General features: G+C 33.1%; 1 protein-coding gene across 1 annotated transcript in view; it reads right to left on the reverse strand.

The window, feature by feature from the left end:
* Nucleotides 1-26044, reverse strand: part of CFAP47 (cilia and flagella associated protein 47) — a 363081-nt gene that overhangs the window by 222116 nt on the left and 114921 nt on the right. The window contains 4 exon segments of the mRNA XM_015594565.2: nucleotides 3173-3394; nucleotides 11033-11258; nucleotides 12654-12776; nucleotides 16801-16901. Coding sequence (XP_015450051.1) covers nucleotides 3173-3394; nucleotides 11033-11258; nucleotides 12654-12776; nucleotides 16801-16901 — 672 coding nt within the window.

Here is a 26044-nt window from a genome sequence, read left to right on the forward strand (position 1 = left end):
TTTCTAGTGAGACCTCTGCTTCTGGCTTGTAAGTGGCTGCCTTCTTGCTGTGTTCTTCATATGACCTTTTCTTTGTGCTGAGAAAAATAGAAAGAACGAGAGAGGAGGAGGAGGAGCGAGGAATGAGGGTGTTGTAGATAGATATTTCTGATGTCTCTTCCTCTTTTTATATAGGCACTGGTCTCATCAGCTTAGGGCTCAACCTTTAGGATATCATTAACCGTAATTACATCCTTAATGGGTCCCTCTCCAAATATAGTCACAATGAGAGTTAGAGCTTCAACATATGAATTTCGGAAGGACACAATTCAGTCTATAACAGGCACAAATGACAATGAACATTAAGCATATCATATCAAATAAAGCAATACAAAAGTTATTGTAAAATATAATATCCAATTACATAGTATTTTTCTTAATAAAACACATATGGCATTGTTATGGGCTGAAATGTGTCTCCTCAAAAGTCATATGATGAAACTCTAGCCCTCAGTACTTCAGACTGTGAATGTTTGGAGTTAAAGCCTTTAAGGTGATTAAGGTAAAATGAGGCTGTTACAGTGGGCCCTAATCCAATCTGACTGGTGCTTATAAGATGAAATTTGGACACAGAGAAACACCAAGGGTGTGTGTGCACAGAGAAAAGGTCATGTGAGGACGAGAGAAAAGGCAGCCATTTGCAACCCAAGCAAAGAGGACTCGGAAGAAATCCAACACTCCAACACCTTAATCTTATACTTCCAGCCTCCAGAATGTGAAAAAATACATTTATGTTATTTAAGCCATCCAGTCAGTGGTATTTTGTTATGGTAGCCTTAGCGAACTACAGGTATGATGGAATAAATGCCTTAATGATGAAAGTTAATTTTAAGAATTCATAGTTTAATATTATTTAAAAAGTTCAATGTATAACAATCATAGTACCCACCCTAATTTTCTCCAACTTGACTCTATGACTGGTTACATCTTCCCTCCTAGAATGCAAATGCTTTACTTTTTCTTTTTTTACCCCTCAATTTTCTATTTCACAAAATGTTCCTCATTCTTATGAGACTGTCCTGAGACAATTTCAAATTTTTATTCCTTTTAGTACAGGAGCTCAAAAAGCAAAGCTCTGTGAAAGAAAATGTTAATAAATATTTAATGACCACTGGACTTATTCTGTGTTATCAATGACCCTGGGGTGTTAAAGAGATGCCAAAAGATACAGATGTGGTTCCTGTCCTCACATGCTCACATTCTCAAAAAATAGTGGAGTACAGTGACTCATGAATAAGTCAGTGGAGTGCTATTTTCCTTAACTAATAGAATTTTAGTCTCCCACCCAGATTGTGTATAGAAGAACAGGGAGAAAATACAGACTTGAATCTTCACATATCTTAGTCTCTTCTGATCTGAACAGTCTCTTTACGGTAATTCCTTTCTTTGGGATAAACGATCAAAATTTCAGACCTCCTCTTACCACCAGATGGCATCTTACTTACCACCAGATGGCATCTAGGAAGAGGCAGATTTACAAATAAGTAAATAAGTAAATAAATCCTTAACTTCAGGTTTCCTCACTTTCATGAGTCACTTCTAAAGCCATGTATCTATTTTTTTGTCTTTTTAATTTGATATTATTGTATAAAAGCAGAATCTCCAAATTGTATAAGGCCTCTCAGGACATGGATCATCCCAGTATTTGGGCTTACATGAGGTAGGTGAGAGAGATTCTTGTATCTGTGCGTGAGGTTTGTGATTACTTTTCTGAATCTTCAGTGTTTTTGGAAATACCTCTTCTGCTTAAAGCCTAGGTGCCATGTGGGCATCTGCTGCTGAGACCTGAAATGAGGATCTTGTGTCTTTCCTCTTAGCCCCATCAAGGACCAATAAGTGCCTCATAACTGACTCAGCCACTCCCCAGTCTTCATACATTTGTCATTCATATCATGGCTTCAGAGCCAGCCACCCTTCTGCCTCTTTGTCAACCCAGTATCCTCCAAAACAGGCTGCCTGAGTCTTGACCCAGTCAACTTCACCAACTTAAAAACTTCTAGATCTCTTACATGTCACAAGAAATGCAAGCTAGTTTGGGTTATTACCATGATAGTGAAAGTCTAAGAAATAAAGAAAAAAACATTTTTTCAGTACCATGTCTAATTTTTAAGATCATGGTATTGCTAGGGACTGAGAAAGTCTGATCTAGAAATTTTAAAAATTGAACATCAAATCTTTCATTTCAATTCCTGTTATAAGTGTCCTCTTCTTGCCTTCCATCCACACTCCTGTTAAAGTAGATGAATATCTCCGGCCAACTATGGAGTGGATTCCATACACAAATAAGCCAAATATAAAAACACAGTAACATATTTCAAAATATATTAACCCTAGTGCATTAATAATTGTAAGTAACAAGTACTATTTTAGTGGTACGAGAGTATGGAAGATGGAGTAATAACACCGCTTATGAATGTGGGGAGTTCCACTGCACAAGAATTTTGCAAATGTAAGCAAAAGAAGTGCTTACTATAACTCTTCTTACAGTTTTAAGCATTGCTTTTCCATTTCTTGGCCACTTGCCATTTAATCTCTGCAGAGGAACACAGACATTATGATGTCAAGTATTTCTCCTATTTTCTATCAACTATTTATGGAAAATTTCATTTGTTTATAATTTGAATATTAAAAGACTTCAACTATGCAACTACAAGTTCACAGTACTCATAAATTGAGATTATACTAACAGTAATCTCAGGAATAAACTTATTTATTTCACCCCATTTTTGTTCAATGGATTTATATATTTGCCTTATATGAGGATTCTCAAGATGAGGTTATGAACCAGAAATATCGATATCACTTGAAACTTGTTATAAATGCAAATTAGCATCATAAACTATGTGGGTAAGGGCCAGCAACCTGTTTAACATGCTATCCCAATGATTTGGATACATGATAAAATCTGAGGAAGATTTCCTTAGATTATAAATTCATTAGGTTATGAAATGTTTATTTTCTATTATTCTTCCAAGGTACATATTTCAGGGTTAGGTAAACTATGGAAACTTAGTACATATTTTATAAAAAGATAAATAATATCAAAGTTTACCTAGCTATCTATCTACCCATCTACTTACTTTTCTATCCAAGCCAAAATTACATTTTTAAATTAGCACATCTATGCACTTACTTGAGAAAGTCAAGAAGTGAAGAATGTTGCATATGAAGTTGAATCACTCTTTCAGTGAAATCCACAGGTAACGACTGACTTGAATTAATTCCATCAGGCATTTTTCCACTCAAGTGGCGTACCACATCATAAATGGTTCTATTATATCTTAAAAAGTCATTCTGTCGTAAAATTCTTTTGGATAATGAGGCTGATGAGCAGGCTTGCATTTTATACACATCCCTATGGGAAAATGATTTATTTTTTTTTTAAATCTTAAAATGTTATGTTATGGAAATAAATGTTCTATGACTAAATAAAATTCTATATAAAATCAAGTAAAAAATTACAAAAATTACTTTATTCAGCTACTATTTGTTAATAAAAATAGATTTTTTAAATAACTCCAGAGTTTTCCAGTATCTTCTTTTAAGCACAAATAATTAATGTTGCAACTGTCAAGTCTGAAAGATTAGATTGTAATTAGAAAATTTAAGAGCTTTTGATAAACAGTATAGTGGTTAAATCCTGGACCCATTGCCTACTAACTATATGAGTTTGACAAGTTATCTAAACTCACTTAACTTAATATCGTTCCCTATAAATTGGAGATAATAATGTCTATAATAGTTTCCAATATAGATTTTGAACATTCATCTCACGTGTATATACAAAGACAAATTTACACGCATTTTCTCAATATGTATTTTAATACTTAGAAGGGCACATCCTAAACATTAGCCTCATGATTCTCATTTTAAAGTCCAGAGATCTAGTTTTCTCATATATTTCTCTGTTCTTTAAGTTAAGACAACACAATCTCTATTTCCTGATACTTTCCCACACCAAATTGTGATATATGCTAATTTTTAAATGGAGTAAAAAATTGCAACCAATTCTTGCTGTCTACAGTTTATCAAATACCTAATACTATACTATTTGTTTGCGAGCATTCAAAGTCACAAATGTATCACCAGCTTCGACTGACAAATAAAAAGTGCCCAAGGAGCCGTTTTGAACAGCAGTTCTCCAGTTTGGTAGCTAGCAGGTCTGTTTCACATATTACAGCAGAAAGCACACTGATTTACGTAAGGGTTTAACCACCACTGCTCAAACCCTGGCTCTGCCACTTCCTCTGTGACTTTATAAGAGTTAGTTGGCCTTTCTTTCCTCAACTTCCTCATAAGTAATGTATATAATAGGGCTAGTATATCATGAAATTATCAATAAAACAAACAAATACTTCATGGAGAAAATTAACACCATCACAGGCTTTAAAATATTTCTACAAAAAAAAAATTATAAAAAATATAACTGGTCTAAATGTAATTAAAACATAACCAGATAATGACGAAATAAGGAGAAAAGGTAACAAGATGAATGCAAATGGAAAGAAACAATAAACAATATGAATAAAGAGGGGCCCAGATATTATAGTTATAAGACATGGATTTCAAACTAACTGTATGTACTATGTTTAAGATTGAGAATTTTGTCACTGAATTATAAATTATATAAGAAATGACCAAATAGAAAATTTAGAAATAAATCTTGTAAGTAAAATTATAAGAGCAATGGATGAGCTTAACAGCAGATTAAACCTAGTGAAAAGAGAAATACATTGAAATATAGGCCATAGGAAAGTATCCATACTAAACTGAACTTTGGGTGGTAAACACACAATAGAATATACAGATGTCAAATTGTAATGTACACCTGAAAATTTTATAATTGTATTAACCATTGTTACTTCAATAAAAAAAAAAGAAAAAGAAAATAAATAAATGATGAGAAAGAGCCAAAAAAAAAAAGTATCCATACTGTAATATAGAGGGACAAAAAGATGGAAAATACAGAAGAGTGAACAAAGAAGGAAAGGAGCCCAAAAGAATGGGGCAATCAAGAATTCGAAAAGATAATGGCTGAGAACTTTCCAAAACAGACAATAAAAATATTAAACCACAAATAAAAAATCACTATGAACCCAATAAAAATAAGTACAAAGGAAACTTTTCTAGGTACGTCACAATGAAGTTGCTGAAAATTAAATATAAAGAGATAATCTTACAAGTATTTCAAAAAAAGATACCTTTAAAGCAGTAAAAATTAGAATTTCAGATGATTTCCTAATAGCAACAATAGAGGATAGAGAAAAATAATATATCTTAAATAAGCTGAAAAAAATAACTGCCAACCTAGAGAGAATCCTATATCAAACAAAACTATATAATTAGAATAAAGGTGAAAAATATATATATTTTTAGAAACAAATACAAAAATTTGTTACCAAATAACCTTAATTAAAAGATCTAAAGACACCTGCAACTAATATAATATTGTAATGCCAACTGTAATTGGAAAATTAAAAAATTATTTTAAAAAACTAAAGAGTATTTGACAGGAAGAAAATCATCTTACATCGAAGATTAAAAATACAAGAAGAATGAAGAACAATAAAATTGGCAAATGCATGAGCAAATATTGATTGATTAATCAATAATAATATTTGGTGTGTATATATATAATTATACTACATAACAACAATAGCAAGTGACAGGAGGAAAGAAAATAAAGTTAAAATATCAAATGCCCTTGCAACATCAAGGAAGAAGATAAAATTATTAATTAGTAAAAGGCTTTAATAAGTTAAGAATGTATGCTGTATTGCCTAAAGTAATGATTAAAAGAATTTAAAAAATGTATTTAAATATCTAAGCTAGAAGACGAATCGTGAAATAAGAAAAGAATGTCTACTCAATCCAAAATAAAGCAAAAAAAGGAGAGAAAGGGAACAGAGTAGACAGAAAAATAGAAGTTAAAAACATTGTAGATTTAAATCCAAGATTATAGTAGTTATATTAAATTTATATGAACCATAAACTCAAATTAAAAGACAAAGATTGAAACAATAATATGAAACAAGCCAAAGATAGGGTATAAAAAGAAACATAACCAAAAACATAGGAAACAGAAGATTTATGTAAAAGATACAAACAAATACTATATAAATATTAACCAGAAGTGATGTACCTATGTTAATATAAGATAGCTTAGAACTTAAGGCATGAAGCATTAGTAAGTATAAAGACATTCTATAGGCATAAAAGTCTGAATAAACCACAAAGGTGCTTCAACTGCACATTCAAATGCACTTGGTACAGCTTCAAAACATATAAAGCAAAAATGACCCAATTAAAAAGAAGTAGGTAAATGTACAAATATAAGTAAAGATTTTAACAATTTTATCCTAGTCATTAATAAATAATTTAAAAGTCAATAAGCATATATATTATTTAAAGAGTATAAGCAAACTTAGTTTTAATGTACATACATGGAAAACAGCTTTCAATAACTACAAAATACACAATATCTTCAAGTCGAAATGTTTATAAAATCTAAATAAATGCTGACCAGTAAACAAATGTCAAAAATTTCAAAGAGGATGGTCTCTGACCTCAATGAAATTATGTTGAATATTAATAGCAAAATCACCAAATGCAAGTTTCTAAATGACCTTTGTAGAATAAAGTACATTGGAAATTGGAAAAAATGAGTTGGATGAAAAAAAATTGTTACATATAAAAATGTGCAATTCAGATAAAGCCAAATTTAGAAGAAAAAGTTTAAAAATTAAATCTTTTTATGAAAACTCATGACGAGAAATAAATTAAACTTCATAAACTAGTAAAGGGTTTCTATAAAAAGCATACAGTGAACCTCATAAGTAATGATAAATGTTGAAAGGTATTCTCCCTAAGATTGAGATTAAGAGGAGGATACCTAGTATTCAATATTTAACTGGAGATCCTAGCCGATGTAACAAGTCAAGAAAAAGATGTGAGGATTAAAAAGGGAAAAAAGTGTCAGCCTAAGATAATCAACATTGTTTATATTATTTATATGTAGCAAATAGAAAATTATATTATTTATATATTGCATATAGCACATAGCATATATAGCTTATAGAAAAATGGAAAATAAAATAGAGAAAAATGCTGTTTATCATAACTTCAAAGCATATTAAATACTCAGGGATAAATCTATCAAATTATGTGGGAGGACTTAATTGAAAACTGTAAATCATCACTAAGATAAACTTTAAATGAGCTAAATAAAGGAAGCTCTTTTATTTTGATAAGGAAATATTGTAAAGATGTCAGCTCTTTCTCAATTTATCATAGACAAAATTTATTCACAATAAATATAAGAGCAGGTTTTTTGAGGGAGATATTTATAAGTGATTCTAATATTTATATAAAATGTAAATGGAATAAACAGCTAAAAATATGGGAAAACAACAAACTTTGAGTACTTATACTTAAATATCCAGAATGGGAAAACAACAAACTTTGAGTACTTATACTCAAATATCAAGAATGATAAAGTAAGAGAATTTAATACAATTTGGTATTGATGCAAAAAATATACAAACTAATCAAAAGAAAGTACTGCACAGATTGACAACTATATGAATGTCTAACATGAAAAAGGAGGCAGTGTGGTATCGAGTCAACTGGATATTCATATTTTAAGAAACAGGGGAAAATAAAGTATATCTTGACCTTTATCTCACAACATACACAAAAGTCAATTCCAAGAGAAAAGCATTATCCATCAAGATAAATATTCAAAATTAGACTACATTAAAGTTATGGAGAAGATATATGTAATACATATAACCAATAATATACTCACATACAAAATTCATAAAATTCCTCTAATAAATAAAAAGAGATAATTATAATATTATCATTACCTCCTTTTTACAAAAGAGAAAATAGAGGCATAGAGAAAATATTTTTATTTTGCATGTGCTCAATATGAACGGTAGAGCGAACATGCACCGATTAATTTGATTTTCTGTGAGATTCTACATATTTATACTAAATGAGAGCTTCTGTAATGTAATGCCTAGCTTTGGAACAACTTGAACCCTTTCTGACTGACATCCCTGGATGTATTCTTGGTGTGTGGCAGCTGGGGGAGGTACATGTTGGAGTGAAAGCTTGGACCAACACTCATCTGTACTGGAAATCCTACTCCTCCCACATGAAGTGGGACCATCATTATACCAGAAACTTTGAATAACATCTACAAAACAGAGAATGGATGGAATGATATTAAGGAATAAATCAAAATGATGTACTACGTAGCAGTAGGTTACAGAGGGAAAGGAAGCTTTTCCTAAAGGACCATAAGTGTACAGTCAGCAGATACAGAGGGAGGAAGTACAGTAATCATAATGATTTAAAGAAATACTATATATGAAAGAGATATTTGAGAAAGTGTGCATCAATAACACAAAAATAGGATGCTATTGTGAAAGAAAGACAGAAGGAAGGATAGAAAGAAGAGAGGGCACGAGGGAGGGAAGAGATAGGGAGGAGATAAGGAGGAAAGACTGGGAGGGAGAGAAGAAATAAAGAATAACACAAAGTTCCTAGAAAATAAAATTATAAGAACCAATTTAAAATTGTTATAGAAGACTGGAAGAGGAAGCAAAGATCTACAAGTATAAAAGCAAAAGGTAGAAAAAAGATGAAAAACAAAAAACATAACTGAGACTAATATAAAGGATCAGTCATGCAGGTCCATCATCATTCTCAAATGAGATTAAGGAAGAAAAAACAGAAAACAGAGAAATAGCCGAAAAGGAGGCAGAAAAGAACAGTTAAAAGATCAGTTTTCTAAGTGAAAGGGCCTACTGAATGTCAAGTAGATGAAATGATATAAAATATCCCCATGTTCAGATTTCATTTCAATAAATAACAGAATAGAGTAGCAGAGAAATGGGAACCATAAGATAATCCTGAGAGAATTATCAAGTATTCACAAAATATGATATCAGTCTTAGCAGAAACACTAAGTGATTCCAAATGATGGAGAAATGAGACACTGAGGAATGAGTTCAAATATTGGCAACAATATATGACCTTGGAAGTATTTTCTTAGCTGGGGAGTCCATGATGCAAAGATTCCAAATAATAAAGAACTGCCACTGAATAACATTGCCACTTGACAAAGTTTATGTTTATTCAAAGTTGTTTGGCTGTAGGCAGCTTCCTTCCCAGGGCTAGAGAGGCCCCATATTCTTCTAAAACTGCCTTTCCCCCAGACAGCATCCAGCGACCTAAGCTGTTTCTCATTCATCAAAATAGCAAAGCACTCAATTTTGTCAGGACAGAACCAGACCAACAATGTAACTCATTAGTGAGAATATAAAATAAAACATTTACTAGAAAATCACCTAAAAATATAAGAGATTTTAAAAAGCTTATGCTATTTAATTCAGTGATCGCACCTCTGAGAACCTTCTTATGTAACACCCAGAAATGTCTGCTACCATTTATAAATAGATGTGGTCAACCTCGGCATTATTTACATTAATAAAATATTTTTAAAAATAACTTAAGTAACTGCCCAATAATTAGTGTAAATAGGCAAGTAAATAATAATGCATGAATGCAATAACATATTATACAACAAATTAGCAATCATTATTATGGTAAAAATATAAGAAATGAAAGTTAAAATCACAGGCACTATAAAAAAAACAATGAAAACACTTAATGGTAAAAATTCTGAGATGCATCCAATGTGAAATAAAGATATAAATTTATAAACCTAAAAAAATTAAGTATACAATTCAAGTTTAAAGAAAAAATAAATTATACAGAAAAAAATCAGCATTAAATGATTTAGAAAACATAGAAATGAATAAATTAATCTAAGAACTTATTTGTTGTATTAGACATAAAAGTAAACTGTTAATATTCATAATAAAAAAGATTAAAATTATAAAAAAGGAAGAGACTGTAAACACAAACAATATTAGTAGTCACAACTCTTAAATAATGAATTTTAAATGCCTAGTCAATGATTTCCACTAAAATGAAAAGAAATCATTAAAATTTACTCAAAAGAAGTAAAATTTTCAGTAGGACAAACACCAAAGCAAAAAACTGAAAAGTTGTAACAGAATAACTTCTCTTAAAAATTCCCTGGAGTCAGACAATTTTATGATCAAGCTGGTAAATTTTCAAGGTGCCTGCTACATCAATTTTCGCTCACCATAGACAAAAGATGAAATATTAGCTAATTTATTCTATGAAGCTGATATTGTCTGATTAATTTTAAAAACTGAAAAAGTTAACATAGGAAAACTATAGATGTCACAAAACCTAGCTGAGTCTTGAATATAGATGCAATTAATTCTAATATAGTGCTTCTAGATAGAGATTAGTATTCACCCCTATGGTTTCAGCAAGTTACTCCAGTGCTGACAAAGGAGGCAGAAACGCTCTCATAACCACTATGCCAGCAATGTTACAAGGAAGGTGCCTAACATCCTGTTTTAATTAAAAACAGAATTAAAATAGCTTGATATAACCAATGCAGTTTAACTATTTCAGGCATGCTGAGTAATAAAACAACACATGAAAGAGTGAGGTAAATGTACTGTCAAAGACGAGATAGTTTCAAATAAATCGTGTCTTCCCTGTTCACTAATACTACTGTTCACCCGATTATACTCTAGATCTAGGGCTGATATTTCATTTATAGAGAAATGTGGAGTTTCCAATTTTTCAAATTTAAAAAGCCTTTTCCTACCCATAGTTTACCCTTTGTATTTAACAAATGAGGAAACTGAGGTTCAGAGATTTTTCAGTGCTTGTCTAAAATCACTGGATCTTCAAAAGAAGTAAAATAGTACATGTATACTAAAGAATTTATACTTGTATCTTTTTGCTTTTCTTATTAGTTTCTTCATAATTTATCAATTTAGAATAAATTACTTAACACTGTGTTTCACTTTAAACAACCCCAATAAAAAGATATTTTATTATATGATATAAAGCAAGAGAAACATGTAACTGTCACCTTCTTATAGTCTTTGGAATGGAAAGAAAATGGGGTCCTTCCGGCCAGCCGAAGAGACTGAACCAGGTCTCAGCTGCATTTACAACCTTCTGAAAGAAGTCATATGCCTTTGTTCCTTCTTCAGGAAAAAAATGCAGATTTTTCTCTTTTTCCATTAGTCTACCGCCTTTTTTCTTTGACGTTTTACATTTGCTGGAATTCAACTTTTCAGGTATTATTTCCATTCCTAAAATTCACATATTTTGTAAAAAGCATTATTTGACCATAGAGTAAAATATTCTGTCAGCCACTGCTATTTATAGGTAGACAAACAGAGCTTATTCTATAAATTAGTCTATGCTCTAAAAAAAATTCTGAATCAATTTACTATTATCTTAAAATAAAGAAATCAGATTTGTTTTCAAATATCCAACAGAAATACTTTAAATACATATTAATTTTAATAAAGAAAACTGTTAAAGTATCTTCTTGCCATAATGGTATGTGAAAATATTCCCCAAAATGGAACTTTTCATTTTCAATTACATATGTAAAATATTTTAACAATTCTTTAGCATTACTTGTTAGAATTACATCTTAGCTGAAAAACTTATCTAGAAACGAAATATTGGCTTCAGATTCTAAATGACTCTCTATCTGAGTGAAGCACTTCAATAAAACAAAACATTTTTGAATTAGAGAAATTTTCAAAATTATAAAATGATTTCATCACTTTTTTTTTTCAAAAATATCTCCCAATGTAAGGGCACAAACACAACTCATTTAAAATCCTCACAATATATAATTTGGTTAAAAAACATTCATTAAAAGAAAATATTTCAATACTAATACTCAGAGAAGAGAATATCTGAACAGCTAACTGCAAATAATAATATCAAATTCATACATTCATCTGTGTTTATCATCTCTAAGTTAGGCAACATTGGACTCTGCTAGATAATTAGGAGACAAACCCCGAGTTTGGCAGTTCCCAAACTGTGGACAGAGGATACCTGGGATGTCACAGCAAATTCACAGGGACTCTGCAGAATGTTTAACATTTGAATTATATATCACTACAGTATCTGTTGGTTATCACATGAAATACTACGGTTAAGTTTTTAGATCAAATCATTTACTAAATAGAACTGCTTAGTACATCTTTTGGCCTAGTGGCGAGTACTGAGCTACTAAGTGCACTTTGAATCAAAAACATTAGAGATTCTCTGCTCTAGAGCAGGGGTCCCAAACCCCCAGGCCGCAGACCGGTACCAGTACCAGTCCATGGCCTGTTAGGAACTGGGCCACACAGCAGAAGGTGAGTGGTGAGCGAGCAAAGCTTTATCTGTATTTGCAGCTGCTCCCCAGTGCTAGCATCACTGCCTCAGCTCCACCTCAGATCATCGGGCATTAGATTCTCATAGGAGCACCGGTGCCTGGTGCCAAAAAGGTTGGGAACAGCTGCTCTAGATCACTGGAGAGAGCTCCCAAAGCAGTAACCCACTTAAAACGAATGACAAACTCATGGTTTATTTCATGGATTTCTTACTACCTGAAAAAGCCAAAGTTTTTGATTAAATATTATTAAACAGACTGTGTTATGGAATGGGCTTGAGCAGTATACTATGTATTTACCACATACCAACAAATAATTTCTTTGCAGACTCAGCATCTTTACATTTAGGAGGAGCACGAGAAGGCAATTCAGCTTCTCGAGAGGGAAGTGAAACATTGTCTGTAGCCTTCACAGGACTGTCATCCTTATCTGCAAATGACACATTGGATCATAGTAGATCAACTAAGCATTTGAAAATTCACTATTAAATTACAGAACTTGAATGTCATAATATCATATATAAAATATACATATGTATATATACACAGTACAAAATAAAAGAAAAAACCCTAAATATCTATTATACACAAAATAAAATGTCAAATAAAAAAAAAATTAGAGTGATATGGTTATCTAAATAAAATAAACTTTATTTGATAAGGCAATTTTTATGTATATCAAAGTTTTTGGAGAATAAACAATGATTAACTTCAGCATACACAGAGACATGTAAAACATTTTACATGTTTCTACACCAAAATTTTTGAAATTAATATATATGATGCTGAAAATCGAATAAAAAATGAGTGTCATTAACAAAAGTAACTTCTCCCATTATTTTTCTGAAATGAAATCACTGGCTGGTTACAAGCTGACACCGTTTTGCACAGCTTTCAATCTCTATTCCAGTTTGAGTTGCTGCATATACACTAGAGTTTGCCACCATGTAATCCGATACAACCAAGGGAATGCTGACCAAGAAAAAGCAGTAGATGCGACCTAAGTTCAGATTATCTATCATCTATCTATCTATCTACCTACCTACTTATCTACCTACCTACCTATCATCAATCAATTCATCTATCATCTATCTATCATCTATTGATCTATTATCTCTCTTTCTCTCTCTTCACTCATCCATCCATCAATCCACCCACTCACCCACCCAGTAGGGGTGTATGTGTGTGTGTATATATATACATATACATACATTCATAATGTAATTCTGTCAGAAAAGCAGGATCTTTACAGTTAGAAAGATCTAATTTGAAAGCTTGGTACCACAACACCTGAGCTGTTAAACCATGTTATAAAAGTTCTCTGAAACCATGTTATATAAGTTCTCTGAAATGTGTTTTATCCATAAAATGAAATAAAAGGTTCTGAGCTCATGAATTTGTTGTGAGGATAACTTTATGAGCAATAACACATATTAATAAGCTGGTTTATACTAAGTTTCTTCCACTCTTTTAGTAAAAAAAAAAAAAAAAAAAAAAAAAAAAAAAAATTCAGAATTTGCCAGAGAATCATTAGCCAGTAGGAGTGTATAGCTCCAGAATGCTATGCCACTATAGATTTCATAGAAGTGACCCTTAGGAAATTCAACAAGCGAATGATTAATTGTGGATGCATTAGGTAGTATCTTTTCAACTTACCATCAAATTATAAAAACTTCCTAGTTGAGTACAAACTCACGTCTCTACCTTTTAAATAAGTTAGCAATTCATATAATAGTTTTTATTTAGCATATTGACTATAACAAGTAAATCGCACTGCTTTACTTTTGGATATACTTAATATGTTTTAAACTTTCACTTTTATTGAACATAATATACTCTAGAGGAAGGATCCCCAAAACCCAGACTACAGACTAGTACCAGTCAGTGGCCTATTAGGAACTGGGCCACAGAGCAGGGAGTGAGCGGTGGGTGAGCAAGCGAAGCTTCGTCTGTATTTGCAGCCGCTCCCCAGTGCTAGCATCACTGCCTCAGCTCCAGCTCAAATCATCAGGCATTAGGTTCTCATAGGCACACCAGTCTCTGGTGCCAAAAAGGTTGGGGACCGCTGCTCTAGAGCATAGTAGCTACTAAGTGTGTATGCTCTGAAGTCTCACAAATCTGGATTCCCTGGGGTAAATTTCTCAACCTCTCTATGACTTAGTTTCTTACTCTGTAAAGTGAGATTAATGAGTATCAAATTTAGAGTTGTTGGAAGGACTAAATGAAATAATTATAAGGCACTTAGCAGAGCACCGTATATTTAGAAAGCACTAAATATATATTGTAAGTTATTATTATACATATTTCTAAAGATATTTTAGAATATTTAAGAATCATGATGTCTTTCTATAGCAATACTTTACACAAATGAATACATTATTTCAAACCATATTTTGATAATCATTGTATAAACACAAAGACTTGATTCATTTTTTTTCTCTTAAAGAGATAGCAATATTTTTTACAGTAATTCCTCATGATTTTCACGAGGAGGATATTATGAAAATATTTTATAAGTTATAATAGCAATAATAATGAAATAATAATAATAATAATACTTTCCAGGTATTAAAAGTCTATGAGTCCTCATAAAAGCCTTTTAAGATACTATTAACTAAACAGATATTGTTAGTACACTGCTACTCCCCCACCATACACATTTTACTCAGTAACAGATGTTTGAGGATCTGAAAATTAAAGATAAAATCATATGACAAAATGGTGAAGTTAAAACGAAAAAAAATTTCCATTTAGATTCTGGACTTTTCATCCATTGCTCTTTCTATTGTGTGTTATTTGAAATCTCTACCCCATCCCAACCAGTATATTAGAAAAATATTAAAAAATAACACCGGGGTTAGTCAGAAAAATCTTTTAAATTTTGAGAATGTGTGTAAAAATTGTAATATATATGTACTCAGAAGGAACAGTCAGAAAGGTGAGAAGAGATCCAGGGCAGTATGGTATGTGGAAGCCTACAGAGTTTGGTGAAAGGGAGGAGAGAGGGAGGAGGAAGTAGGAGGGAGAAAAAATAGCCAACAGCATAAACTACCACTGAGTAGTGAAAGTACAGCAGTATAATGGAAGAAAGCTTCTTCCTCAGCCCTGACATTTCCTTCCTGTTAAAGAGAGCTAAGATACCCTAAAAGCCTAGTTTCCTTTGCCATTTTTCTCTGTCTCCCTGAGAAACTGAGTGATTTATCTGATTGGTAAGTTTGAGAAGACTAAATCAGGCATGCATGGCCTGAATTCACCCTCTTTCCTTTTTGGGAATGAGCCAGTCCACTGAGAGAATATTGTCGCCTGTCCTCCCTGTAGTCATCCTACACGCTCCCTCAACCAAAAGCAGCTAAGACGGAGGCAGAAGCTGAAGGGCAAGAGTAAGCCAGGTCAGTTGATTAAGCAAGGTCCCTGGATAATGGAATTCAGATAAAAGAATGGCCTAGTCGGGAGAGTCTTGCCTCTAAGTTTTGCGACGGGAGAGAGAATGGGTTCCAATGCACATTTGGTATTTGGAAGTTCAGAGTGTTCCTGCTTGATAGTCTTTATTTCTTCTGGAAGTCAGAGAAAAGTTCATCCCCTGAGACTGAGGCAGAACGGGACTGAATAGGTTTTATAGGTGTAGTAAACATTTGAATAAGCAAGTGGAGAATATGAGAAAATTCATTAAAAACACAGAAAAGACCTCCAATTCAGCATTGAAATGTAAGGCTTTGACAATCTACACAGGTGTAAATTTTTCCCGCTCCCCATCCTTTCTCCTCCTGTGAGATTTACTCCACCAACCAACCATCCTCTTATGTCTTGTATTCCACATCTCTCCTTGCTCAGTAGCTTCTCTTCTACTGTTCTTAGCTTCTCCACCATTTATCGCATAGCAACTCCCAGTGGGTCTGACCACTCTCCTTCCCACTTTAATTCATCTCACATCCCAACAATTGCTCCCGTTTTAAATCATTGATACTCAAAAACCACAGAAGGTTTCCACTGTAACAGAATAAAGGGTGTACTGGTGTGGTTCTGTCCCTACACTGCTTGCCTTATGTCTGCCATCACACCCCCATGCTTTTGCTATATCACCTTTGCCCAAATTATCTTGTTCAAGATCATCATTTGTCAAGCTCTACACAAATGTCATCCCAGAACTCCAACATCTGCATTAAACTTTGCATTACTCCCACATTCCCAATACTCCAATTCACTCATGCACAGAGCTCTTAATTCCATTGTTTGTATTAATTTATTTATGTGCCTTTCACTAGATTGTCAACTTTTAGAATTAAGAGATGCTGCCATATTCTACTCTCAATACTAAACATGGCTCCTGGCAATGGCAGGAGTTTAACAAACAAACATCTGTTAACCTTAAGGTCACTTTACTTCTAGATGTCAGCCTTGGATAATGAGAACATATACAATGAGAGTGAGAGAGAAAATTGTCATATGAAACTTACCATTCCTTACAATAATGTCCTGCATATCACGATGAACTGCCATATATAGGTAAGTAGTAAGCATGCAGTTTTCTGCTGTTCCAGTAACTGGAAGTAAAAACCTGGAAGTGAAAACATTGCATTTCAATAAAATAAAAATTTCAGATGCAGTAAATACAATAAAATATTTTTTAAGTATCCTGGATGCCTTTAAGGGTCAAGGCATGAATTATTCATCATTTTTCTTTCTATCTACTTTGTTTTCTTTAACCACCAACTGTATCTATTTTAATAATTTAACAATATTCTTTTAAAGTTTTAACAAAGATAGTAAATTTCACTGTCAGATGTGCTTTAGAACACAGCTTGTAGTTATGTAGGTTCAAAACCAGATTCAGGAAATTTTAGAGCTGAAGGAGCTTAATTTATGAGTTAAGTTATGCACCTGCTTCTATAGCATCTCTGACAAATGGTATCTAGTCTCCGATGACACTAGTAAGGAGACACTACTAGGGTGACACTCATGACTCAGAGATGACCCATTTCATATCTAGAGAGATGTAACTTCAGACATTCTGTTTCAGAGCAACATGGAACAAAATCTACAATCCAATTCCCATTATATTCCTTTAAATATTTAAATGCAGTATATCTTCTGTAAGGTTTCTCTTCTCCGGATTCCCAACATTTAGAAAGATCAAGGGTCCTTTCAGCTGCAAGGTCTCCAAATATTTCACATACCATCTAATTTTTTTAGATGACCTTTTGTTTTGTGTTTGTCCTCCTTTAAATGTGTCCAAGAACTAAAAGCAATACTGCAAAAGTTATTCAACCAGTAGAGAGTGTTATTCCTTTCTACAACCTACATACTCTATTTAATGAAAGCGTTGTGAAATTGTCTTATTTTTACCAACCACAAAACACTCTTAGATTATATTGGGCCTGTCTAACTTATGTGACAACTCTATTCTTGTACAACAGATTTTAATAGAAGTATTATATTTAGTATCTATACCACTTTCATATTGCCTTATTGGTTTCAGTTCTGTATTGCAGTAGTATATCAAGATAATTTTAGTTTTGAATCTGCCATGTACATACACACACATACACACATACCACATACTATATACCTTTATCCACATCCAAACAGCCATTATTGCCTTAGTCCTATTTGGTCATTCTCCACACTAGTAGAAATGAAGCTACTACATGCTATGGAAGGCAAAACCAACAAAAAATCTAAATTAGAAAAAAAAAAAGTCAAGTAAGAATGTTTATGTCTACAGCAGAGAATAACCAATAAAATAAAATTATATTTTTACAAACCATAACTTTGGTATTGAATGGTATAGTGACCACATATAATTCATTAAATGAAGTATAAAAAGTCTCAGCATTCATCTCTATGGTCATTAGCTGATGAGTAATTAATACTCTAAATATACATCTCTAATTATTTCCCCAACAATAGTGAAGACTGAGACTCTTATGTCTCATCACTTTAGAGATGAAATTTTGAAGTTTCATAATAAAATCTATGTGATAAACAGCCTGGTAATTACTGTATATTATCACTCTCCAACAGTATATGAAGTACAGTGATGGTCTGTCAACAATATATCAAATACCGTGAGAAATATATTATTTATATCTTTCTCATCTTAACTAAGGTTCTCCTCCTATCTTTACTATTTATATTCAGATCTTACATTCTAAAAGCAGCCCTATTAAACATAGTTTCAATTTACAGAGTTGATCAGAGCAAGAAGGGGCAGTGCTGCAGGGTGTAGTTTTTGGAAGCTTGTCTCTTTAGTTTTGTTTTGTTTTGTTTTTTCTTTAGTCTTAATATGCTTATCTGTCCAAACCTTTCTTTGCAAGGTAGCTAGAAAATTATAAAATTACATGTTGCAAAAACTGGCAGTAGCTATGAAGGATTAAAGAAGAGTTTACAGCTAATACTACTTTCAATTAATAATCTAGATTTCTATTTATAGGACTGAATAAAGTGAGAAATAGGAGAAGAAAATATCTGGGTCAGCTCATTGAAAATGTTTTTCATGTAAAACCCACTACTACCACCAACACCATCAAAAACAAGTGCTTCTTGCTATATACTGGTATTTAAATAAAGATTTACAAATAATAGAATGATTTTGGATGACTCTATTTGCTTCAGGAGAATTACACAAAATATTCCTGAACAACCTTTTCAAAGTGGCTTATCCACGCCTATTCACAATGTTTCTCAATTCAATAATCGCTAGTAAAATAATTCACATGTAACTTTACACGCAAAAAGGGTGAACTGGTATGTTTATTTAAATACTGAATGCTTACTACAGCTAGTACTTTTATCTTAGGTCAAGTGATGGGACTTAATCTGGTGCCGTAATGTATATTTATAAAAATCGAGATCATCCACAATGTGGCTAGACAAGAATCTCTCTACCACCAGTAAGGACATCAAATGTCATTTTGTTAATCAGTAATAAAGTTAAATAATTTTGATTGATTTATTTTTAATAGATCAAAACTGTCTGAAAAGATTCCTGATGATAATGTGATTCTCACTTATTTGATTTTCAATATTCTTTCTCGACTGGAGGGAAAAGGAGTAAAGTTATAGCTTGTTCTAGGTACTGCAGTAACCCACAATATATGTTACCTGCAGCCCATCAAGACACTATTATTTATAAACATTAATAATTCTAGCAAATGCGTGCCATTAACCAACTTAATGACCTTAAAAAAGATTTTAGGTTGATCTAAATGTGCATATATCCATGGAAGTATGTTTCACATATGAATGTATTTCATCAATTTGTACTACAGCACAAATTGATGAAATAGGTAAGGGCAGAGAATTCTTCTTTAGACACGAGAGAGCCATAGATATTCATCAAGCATAGAAATATATGTCCACTTAGCAATATTTAAAATATTTATCAATCCTTTTTACAAGAATGATCTCATTTTTAGTCTGCCCAGCAATTTGGAAATAATCCTATAATTAATATAAGCCATTTTTTAAATCTCAAAATCTCTCTTTAGGGGCTATTTTTACAATTTTAAATCATTAACATTGATTAATACATATCAATATATTTTATTTTTAATTCAGTGTTCCTATGGGAAAATATTACAGTTGCTAACAAAGTTTAAAACTAAGTTTCCAGAAAGAATTGCGGCAGCCAAATGAATGGATATGCAACTTCTAGGAGCGTGAGGACCAGCAATCAGGCAAGTGCTTTTAACCACTCAGGGAGAGACAATGGGCAGGACACTGGAACTTCCTCTAAAATGAAAAATCTCTAAGCAGGGCAGAGGCTCTCCAACCAACCATCACTGACTTAAAGAGATTGAGGGTAAAGAGAAGAAATAGGAGGAAAAGAGAGAAACCACATCATCTATGTTTACCTTTTCTTTCTGTGACCTGGTGTTAAATGTACTATGACTTTAATAACCTGAGAAGACATGATAAATATTACTTTGGAAATTTCTGAGTTTTGCAATTTTTATACAAATTTTAAACACCATCATTTTGCTACAAGTGAATGCTGAACAAATCATAATTATGAATATTTTTCTGTTTATAGTTTATTATAATACATTGGCATTCTGTTTTGGTTAAATATAAATAAACATTCTACTTTATAATTGAGACTGTGGTATAATCCTGTGATTTGGTTTAACAGGTATACTATGAAAATAATGTTCTTCATAGAATGAAGGCACCATTCATTACAAACAGCCTTCCATGAGGCTAGGTGAAGGAAAAAGGAACAGATGATTATATCAGAAAAAAGCATGGCCCCTTATGAATTCTACTCACCTCTCACTGCCTATTCTACCTACACATACAACACCAAGAAAGGTGGAAAATTACATGGTATTATGTATAACCCAACCCACAAAATCACGACAGATAATGTTTCCAGGCAATATTCCAACACTGCCTAAAATATGATCTATTAGATGGTTATTGAAATACTCTTGAGATTTTCCATTGCTTGCCTTTCAGTAGCCACAATACTAAAATTCTAGATGGCTCATTGTCAACGGTCAGCAAATCTGTGCTAAGATTGGAGTCTCCAAAAGATGAACAAGTCCTAAATAACTGCTCTTCTTAATCCACAAGGGAAAATTTGAATACCTCAAAAGTTGCTTCTAGCTATGTGGTAATGTCCCTTAGAGGTGCTTGACTCACTTTATAAATTTATTTTAAACATCTAAATATCCCAGAAAAACACATAAAGAGGAGATTTAACTTACACTAGAGTTACTAAGGTTGTATTGCAAACATGAATGCATTAGCACTCCATGTGGTTGGACTCTGGGTCTGATTCATTCTCTGCTAGTCTCCCTTATGCAATGCAGGTTCCCACCCTTTCAAAAACAGGAAAGTGTCTGGAACAGGCATGCTAAAAATAGTTTTCAAAATACTAGAAACAGATCTAAGGTTTCCAGGCGTACCCTACAAAATGCAGAATTATGCAACGAGTAAAACAATTATTAGAATCAGCTTTCATTATTCCTCATTTCCTTTTGATTGTGTTGAATGCTTTAAAAATATTTCAATTTAAGTGATCATCCTATTATTTTAATGAGAGTAAGCATAACGAGTTTTATTATGCATCAAAAATGTTATTGAATCCATAACAAGGTTGATAAAATGCTACAGTATATAGGAAAAGTGATATAATTAAGAGCTGTATATTCTCAGATTTAAACAATAAATCTGCTTGCTTTTCTCTCACTTTAATTTCCACTTGTATATTTTAAATTCACCAATAAAGAGTAACCATGTGAAATCCTAGGCGCTTCACCCTCAACTCCAATAAAGGCAGAACCCCAGGCTCTCTTGCATATTCTTGCTCACTCTCTGTCTATTGGCACCCTCAGTATTTGGCCCCAGGTGGTCCCAGGGTTGCCACTTACCCTCCAGGGCCTATGAGTAATAAACTTTGGGCTTTTTTTTTCCCAAGTTCCCTGATCGTTGTTGCTGAGGTGCATCTTGCAATCATAACAAGAATCACAAGGACCAATGCAGCCACTACATTGGTTCTGAAAGGAGAAATGTCTATGGGGACTCTGCCACAAGCAGTACTGCCCCGGTGAGTGCCCCAGGCATTTCTGGGCAACAGCATAACTATCTACAGGCTGAGACCCACCTCAAATAAAATAGTTCAAGATCCTATCAACTCTGGCTATAACAGGCATTACTCCTTTAGTTATTAGGTCTTGAGTGGATTCAACGTCCAGAGGCAGGTCAGGCACTGGATATGAGTACTTAGAACAATGGCTGGTTACCAACTAGCAAAGAAATATTTCAAGGTTTTATTCAATGGCAAGAATATACCACTGTGTGCCAGCTAATCGGCAGCTCTGATTTTAATTCAATCTCATCTACCGAACATTCCTGTACTATTCTTACTGAACACTTCTAATTGGCCTCTTGCTTAGAACATAATGTATGGCTTAACTTGAATTAAAACATGAAAATCAAGAGCATTTATGATCTTGTTGTCTGCCATACGTCATCAGTTTGGCTCAATGAACTCATAATTTTTTTTTTTTTAAATCTAAAATCTTCCTATTCATGGTGGATTATATACCACATGACATAATAAAACTTAAAAATAATTTTATTCAGTTTCTTACTAAACTAACCATGTTATAGCAATAAAAATCCTAGAACTTGAAAAGTTAAAGGGAAGTAAAGATGTGTGATGGAGATAATGGGACATGATCTCATATCTACGTTCTTCTATTCTATAGCTGGGAGAGTGTCCAAAAGATAAAAACACAGTAGTACTTCAAGTTCCTTTGCTGTAAATTTGGAATTATACTTTACAATGTAGATCTCTTAAACAGATCGGTAGAAAATGTTTTAACAAACTAAGCCAAACCTATTCTAAAAGAAAGGTGGGTATACAGTCTAAGAATTCTCACAGCAACACCTTTTCCTAGTGCTAATGTTATTTTATGTCAAATATTGAACAGTGTTCTACTGTTTAATTCCTCTTGATGGCATTTTCCATTATTCAGTCCTTTTGGGTCCAATGTTTCACCAACTTTACTGTGCACCTGAATCACCTAGGAATAGTTTTAAAATACAGATGCTGCTGATTTCTCATATCTGGATTAGGACCGGAAATTCTGCCTTTCAAACAATCTCACTGTTCCCAGATTAGCAACCTTAGCATCAAATGGGAACCTGTTAGGCTTGCAAATTTGCAGGTCCCACCCAAGACTTACTAAACCAGGACTCTGGAGGAGCAGTTTGGAATTCGTTGTAACCAGTGCTCTAGATGAGTCACATGCAGGGTAAAGTTTAATTACTACTGTTCTAGAGACAGGGTTCTCAACTCTGAGTTCCCATTCAAATCACATGAGGAGCTTTTTAAATTTGCAATGCCTAGGTCATTCACTAGATAAATTATATCATACTCTCTGGGTTGGACTGAGGCATGTGTATTTTTTAAAACTCCCCAGGTGATTCTAGGGTCCAGCCACGAGAACTATAGCTCTAAAGGAGAAAGCAGCTGGTATCTGGTTAGCAATCTCCCCCCATCCCTCAATATTTATTTGATAAATAAGTCACTTAAATTTCTTTCATTTGGCTTAAATTTTAATTTTTAATTACTCATGTTAACGCTCATAAAACAGCTGATTTTTTCCCATTTGCTCTAAAGTTATTCAAATTAAATTTGAGTACTAAAAACCTAGGGAAGCTATAATCACTTTTGAGTATAATGAATATGTGCTAAATATGGGGTTTTTAAAAAGTATATAGAAAAAAATGTATGGAGGACCTCAGAGTTCTGAAATGCCATATTTTTAATTATGAATTCTCAATTTGTGTTAGCTGTTTTAACAACGAGGCATGGTTAACTCAGGTCAACACTTCCTGGTTACCTGAAACATTCAGTTGAAATCAACTCTTGATTCTACAAAAGGTAACCCTCTACGTTTGGGGTTAATCATAGGAAAATATTAAGCTGTCTTTGGTATTCTTAAGATTTCTGTGAAATTAATCACCCAAAGCCATAACTTTCATTCTTTGCAAGGTCTAGGTAAAATACCAGTCAGACAGTAAACTTATAAAGCGAGAACAAGTGGCAAGCCTTCATTCTCAAAATGACAATTTCCTTCAGGGTATAATGCTCCCTCCTCTTCAACCTAGAGTGGAAACCACGATGCAAAATAGGGAATTACAATATACTGGCACCTCTTAATCTATGTGATCTCTGTGTGAAATCCCAGATAATACACATTTTCAAATATATGAACAAATATCAAGTCTGAAATATAATATAAATGACTTCAACATATCCAAAGCAATCTCACCCCCATGACAACTGAATTCCTGACCCTACATTGTTACTTCATATACCAAAACTAAAAATAAGGAAAGTCAGGAAGAAAAAAGCTGAATTGATAAGGAAACAAGGTAATAAGTTAACCTCGAATAGACGTTGATTTGTAAAACAGCAATGAGTTGAATTCTATTTTACTACTGCATTCCTTGACTCTCTCAAAAACCACTCTTAATATCATTTAAACGATTTTATAAACAGCTACAAAAATCCATCATAAAATCATAAACTTCTAAAATAAGATATATTTTGTTTCAATAATAAGCACATGCTTCTTTAATTTTTTGTAGGAAAAGAAAATATTTTAATTTTTAGAAGAAATATGTTCCACTTTGAAATTTTATTGATGTTAAATGTATAATATTAAAAGAGCTTTAGCAGTTGTTTTGATACTGGGTTTCAATTTATTACATTGATTTGAAGCCTTTTGCAAACACTATTAATTTAAAATACCTAAAAGAGTTGTATGTCTTATAAGTACCCATATATAATAACCTTATTTTTAAGTAAAATTCCTTTTCCATAGAGTTTACTGATGGTAGTTGTAACACAGGCTCTTTCACTGAAACTGTAAACATTCACTTATTTATACTAATACCATGGAGACAACTTATGAGTTTTTGTCTCATCAATAAATTAATATATCAATAAAATAAATAATATCCCAGTTTTTATCAGGTAGACTTTAATTACTATGGTTACCATATGGCAAACACAGACTCTTCATGAATGTGTGTTTGTGTATGTGTGTGTCTATGTGTGAAAGACTGGCAGACAGACATGCAAAGGAACAGGAAAAGAGAAAAATATACTATCTCTTCTTATTATTTGCAGTTTATATATGACATGACAGTATTACTCTCAAAAAACTATACCTACAATAAAAATTTCTACATGATTCTATATCATCACCTAAGTGGTATTAAACAAGGTGACTAAGTGCATAATCTCTCACTATGGGCCACACTTATCTCTTCTGTAAAACAGAGATGAAGATCTGAAAACATCCACCTCCCAGGCTGTTGCTTGGATTCCATATCTTGCCTAGGACCTGGACCTGACTCGTGTTAATAGCTGTTGACCTGCTTCCTGTATTTATCCAGGTTTTGGCTTCCATAATCAATCCTGGTGTTCCTCCTATGTCTTACTCATGGATACCAAAGCAGAGCATGTAAGACTCTCAAAATCTGCTACTGCTGCCCTTTCAGCATCATCTCTCAGCTCCGCCTTGCCAGTAACCATCAAACTAAACATATCAAAAGTATCTTTCAAACATGAGGTTGCTTCAGTCTCTAAACCTAGTGTATGTTTTTACCACTTTTAATACTCTAACCAAATCACCATCCCTCCCATAGAGTTACACAACCTCCATCTCCAGATTTCCTGGGAATTTGAGAAGAAGACAAGCAGGGTGTGCAAGCTCTGAGCTGAGGGAACATGAGTGTAGAGGGGACTATCATCAGTGGCAGCAGATATCTTAGCAGCAACAACAGCGGCTATAATTTATAGTCTTGGGCCAGGTGAACCAACCCAAATATGACAAGGTCTAAAAAAGGAAACTAAGTTAAAAACCACACATGTTAGCTCCCCCAGGGAAGCCAGAGTATGAAATAATCTTAGATCTAAGTAAAAAAAAAAGCAAAGCATGAAGGTGTGTTTTAACTTTTATTGAACCTGTGCCCTTCAATATGGAGAAACCAGAAGCAATAAAAGGCTTCAATTTAGGACAAATAGTGACAAGTGTAATTTGCCCTTTGAGGTTTTACTCAGAAGCCAATACAGCCATCCCTCATACCCCCACCACCCAGAACATTATTAGTAACTCCTTTTGTGTTGCATTTTCTATTCGCTTCTATTGTCACCAAAGACTACATTTTAAAACT

Source organism: Pteropus alecto, unplaced genomic scaffold, assembly GCF_000325575.1.
Source record: "Pteropus alecto unplaced genomic scaffold, ASM32557v1 scaffold258, whole genome shotgun sequence".
Taxonomy (NCBI): Eukaryota; Metazoa; Chordata; class Mammalia; order Chiroptera; family Pteropodidae; genus Pteropus; species Pteropus alecto.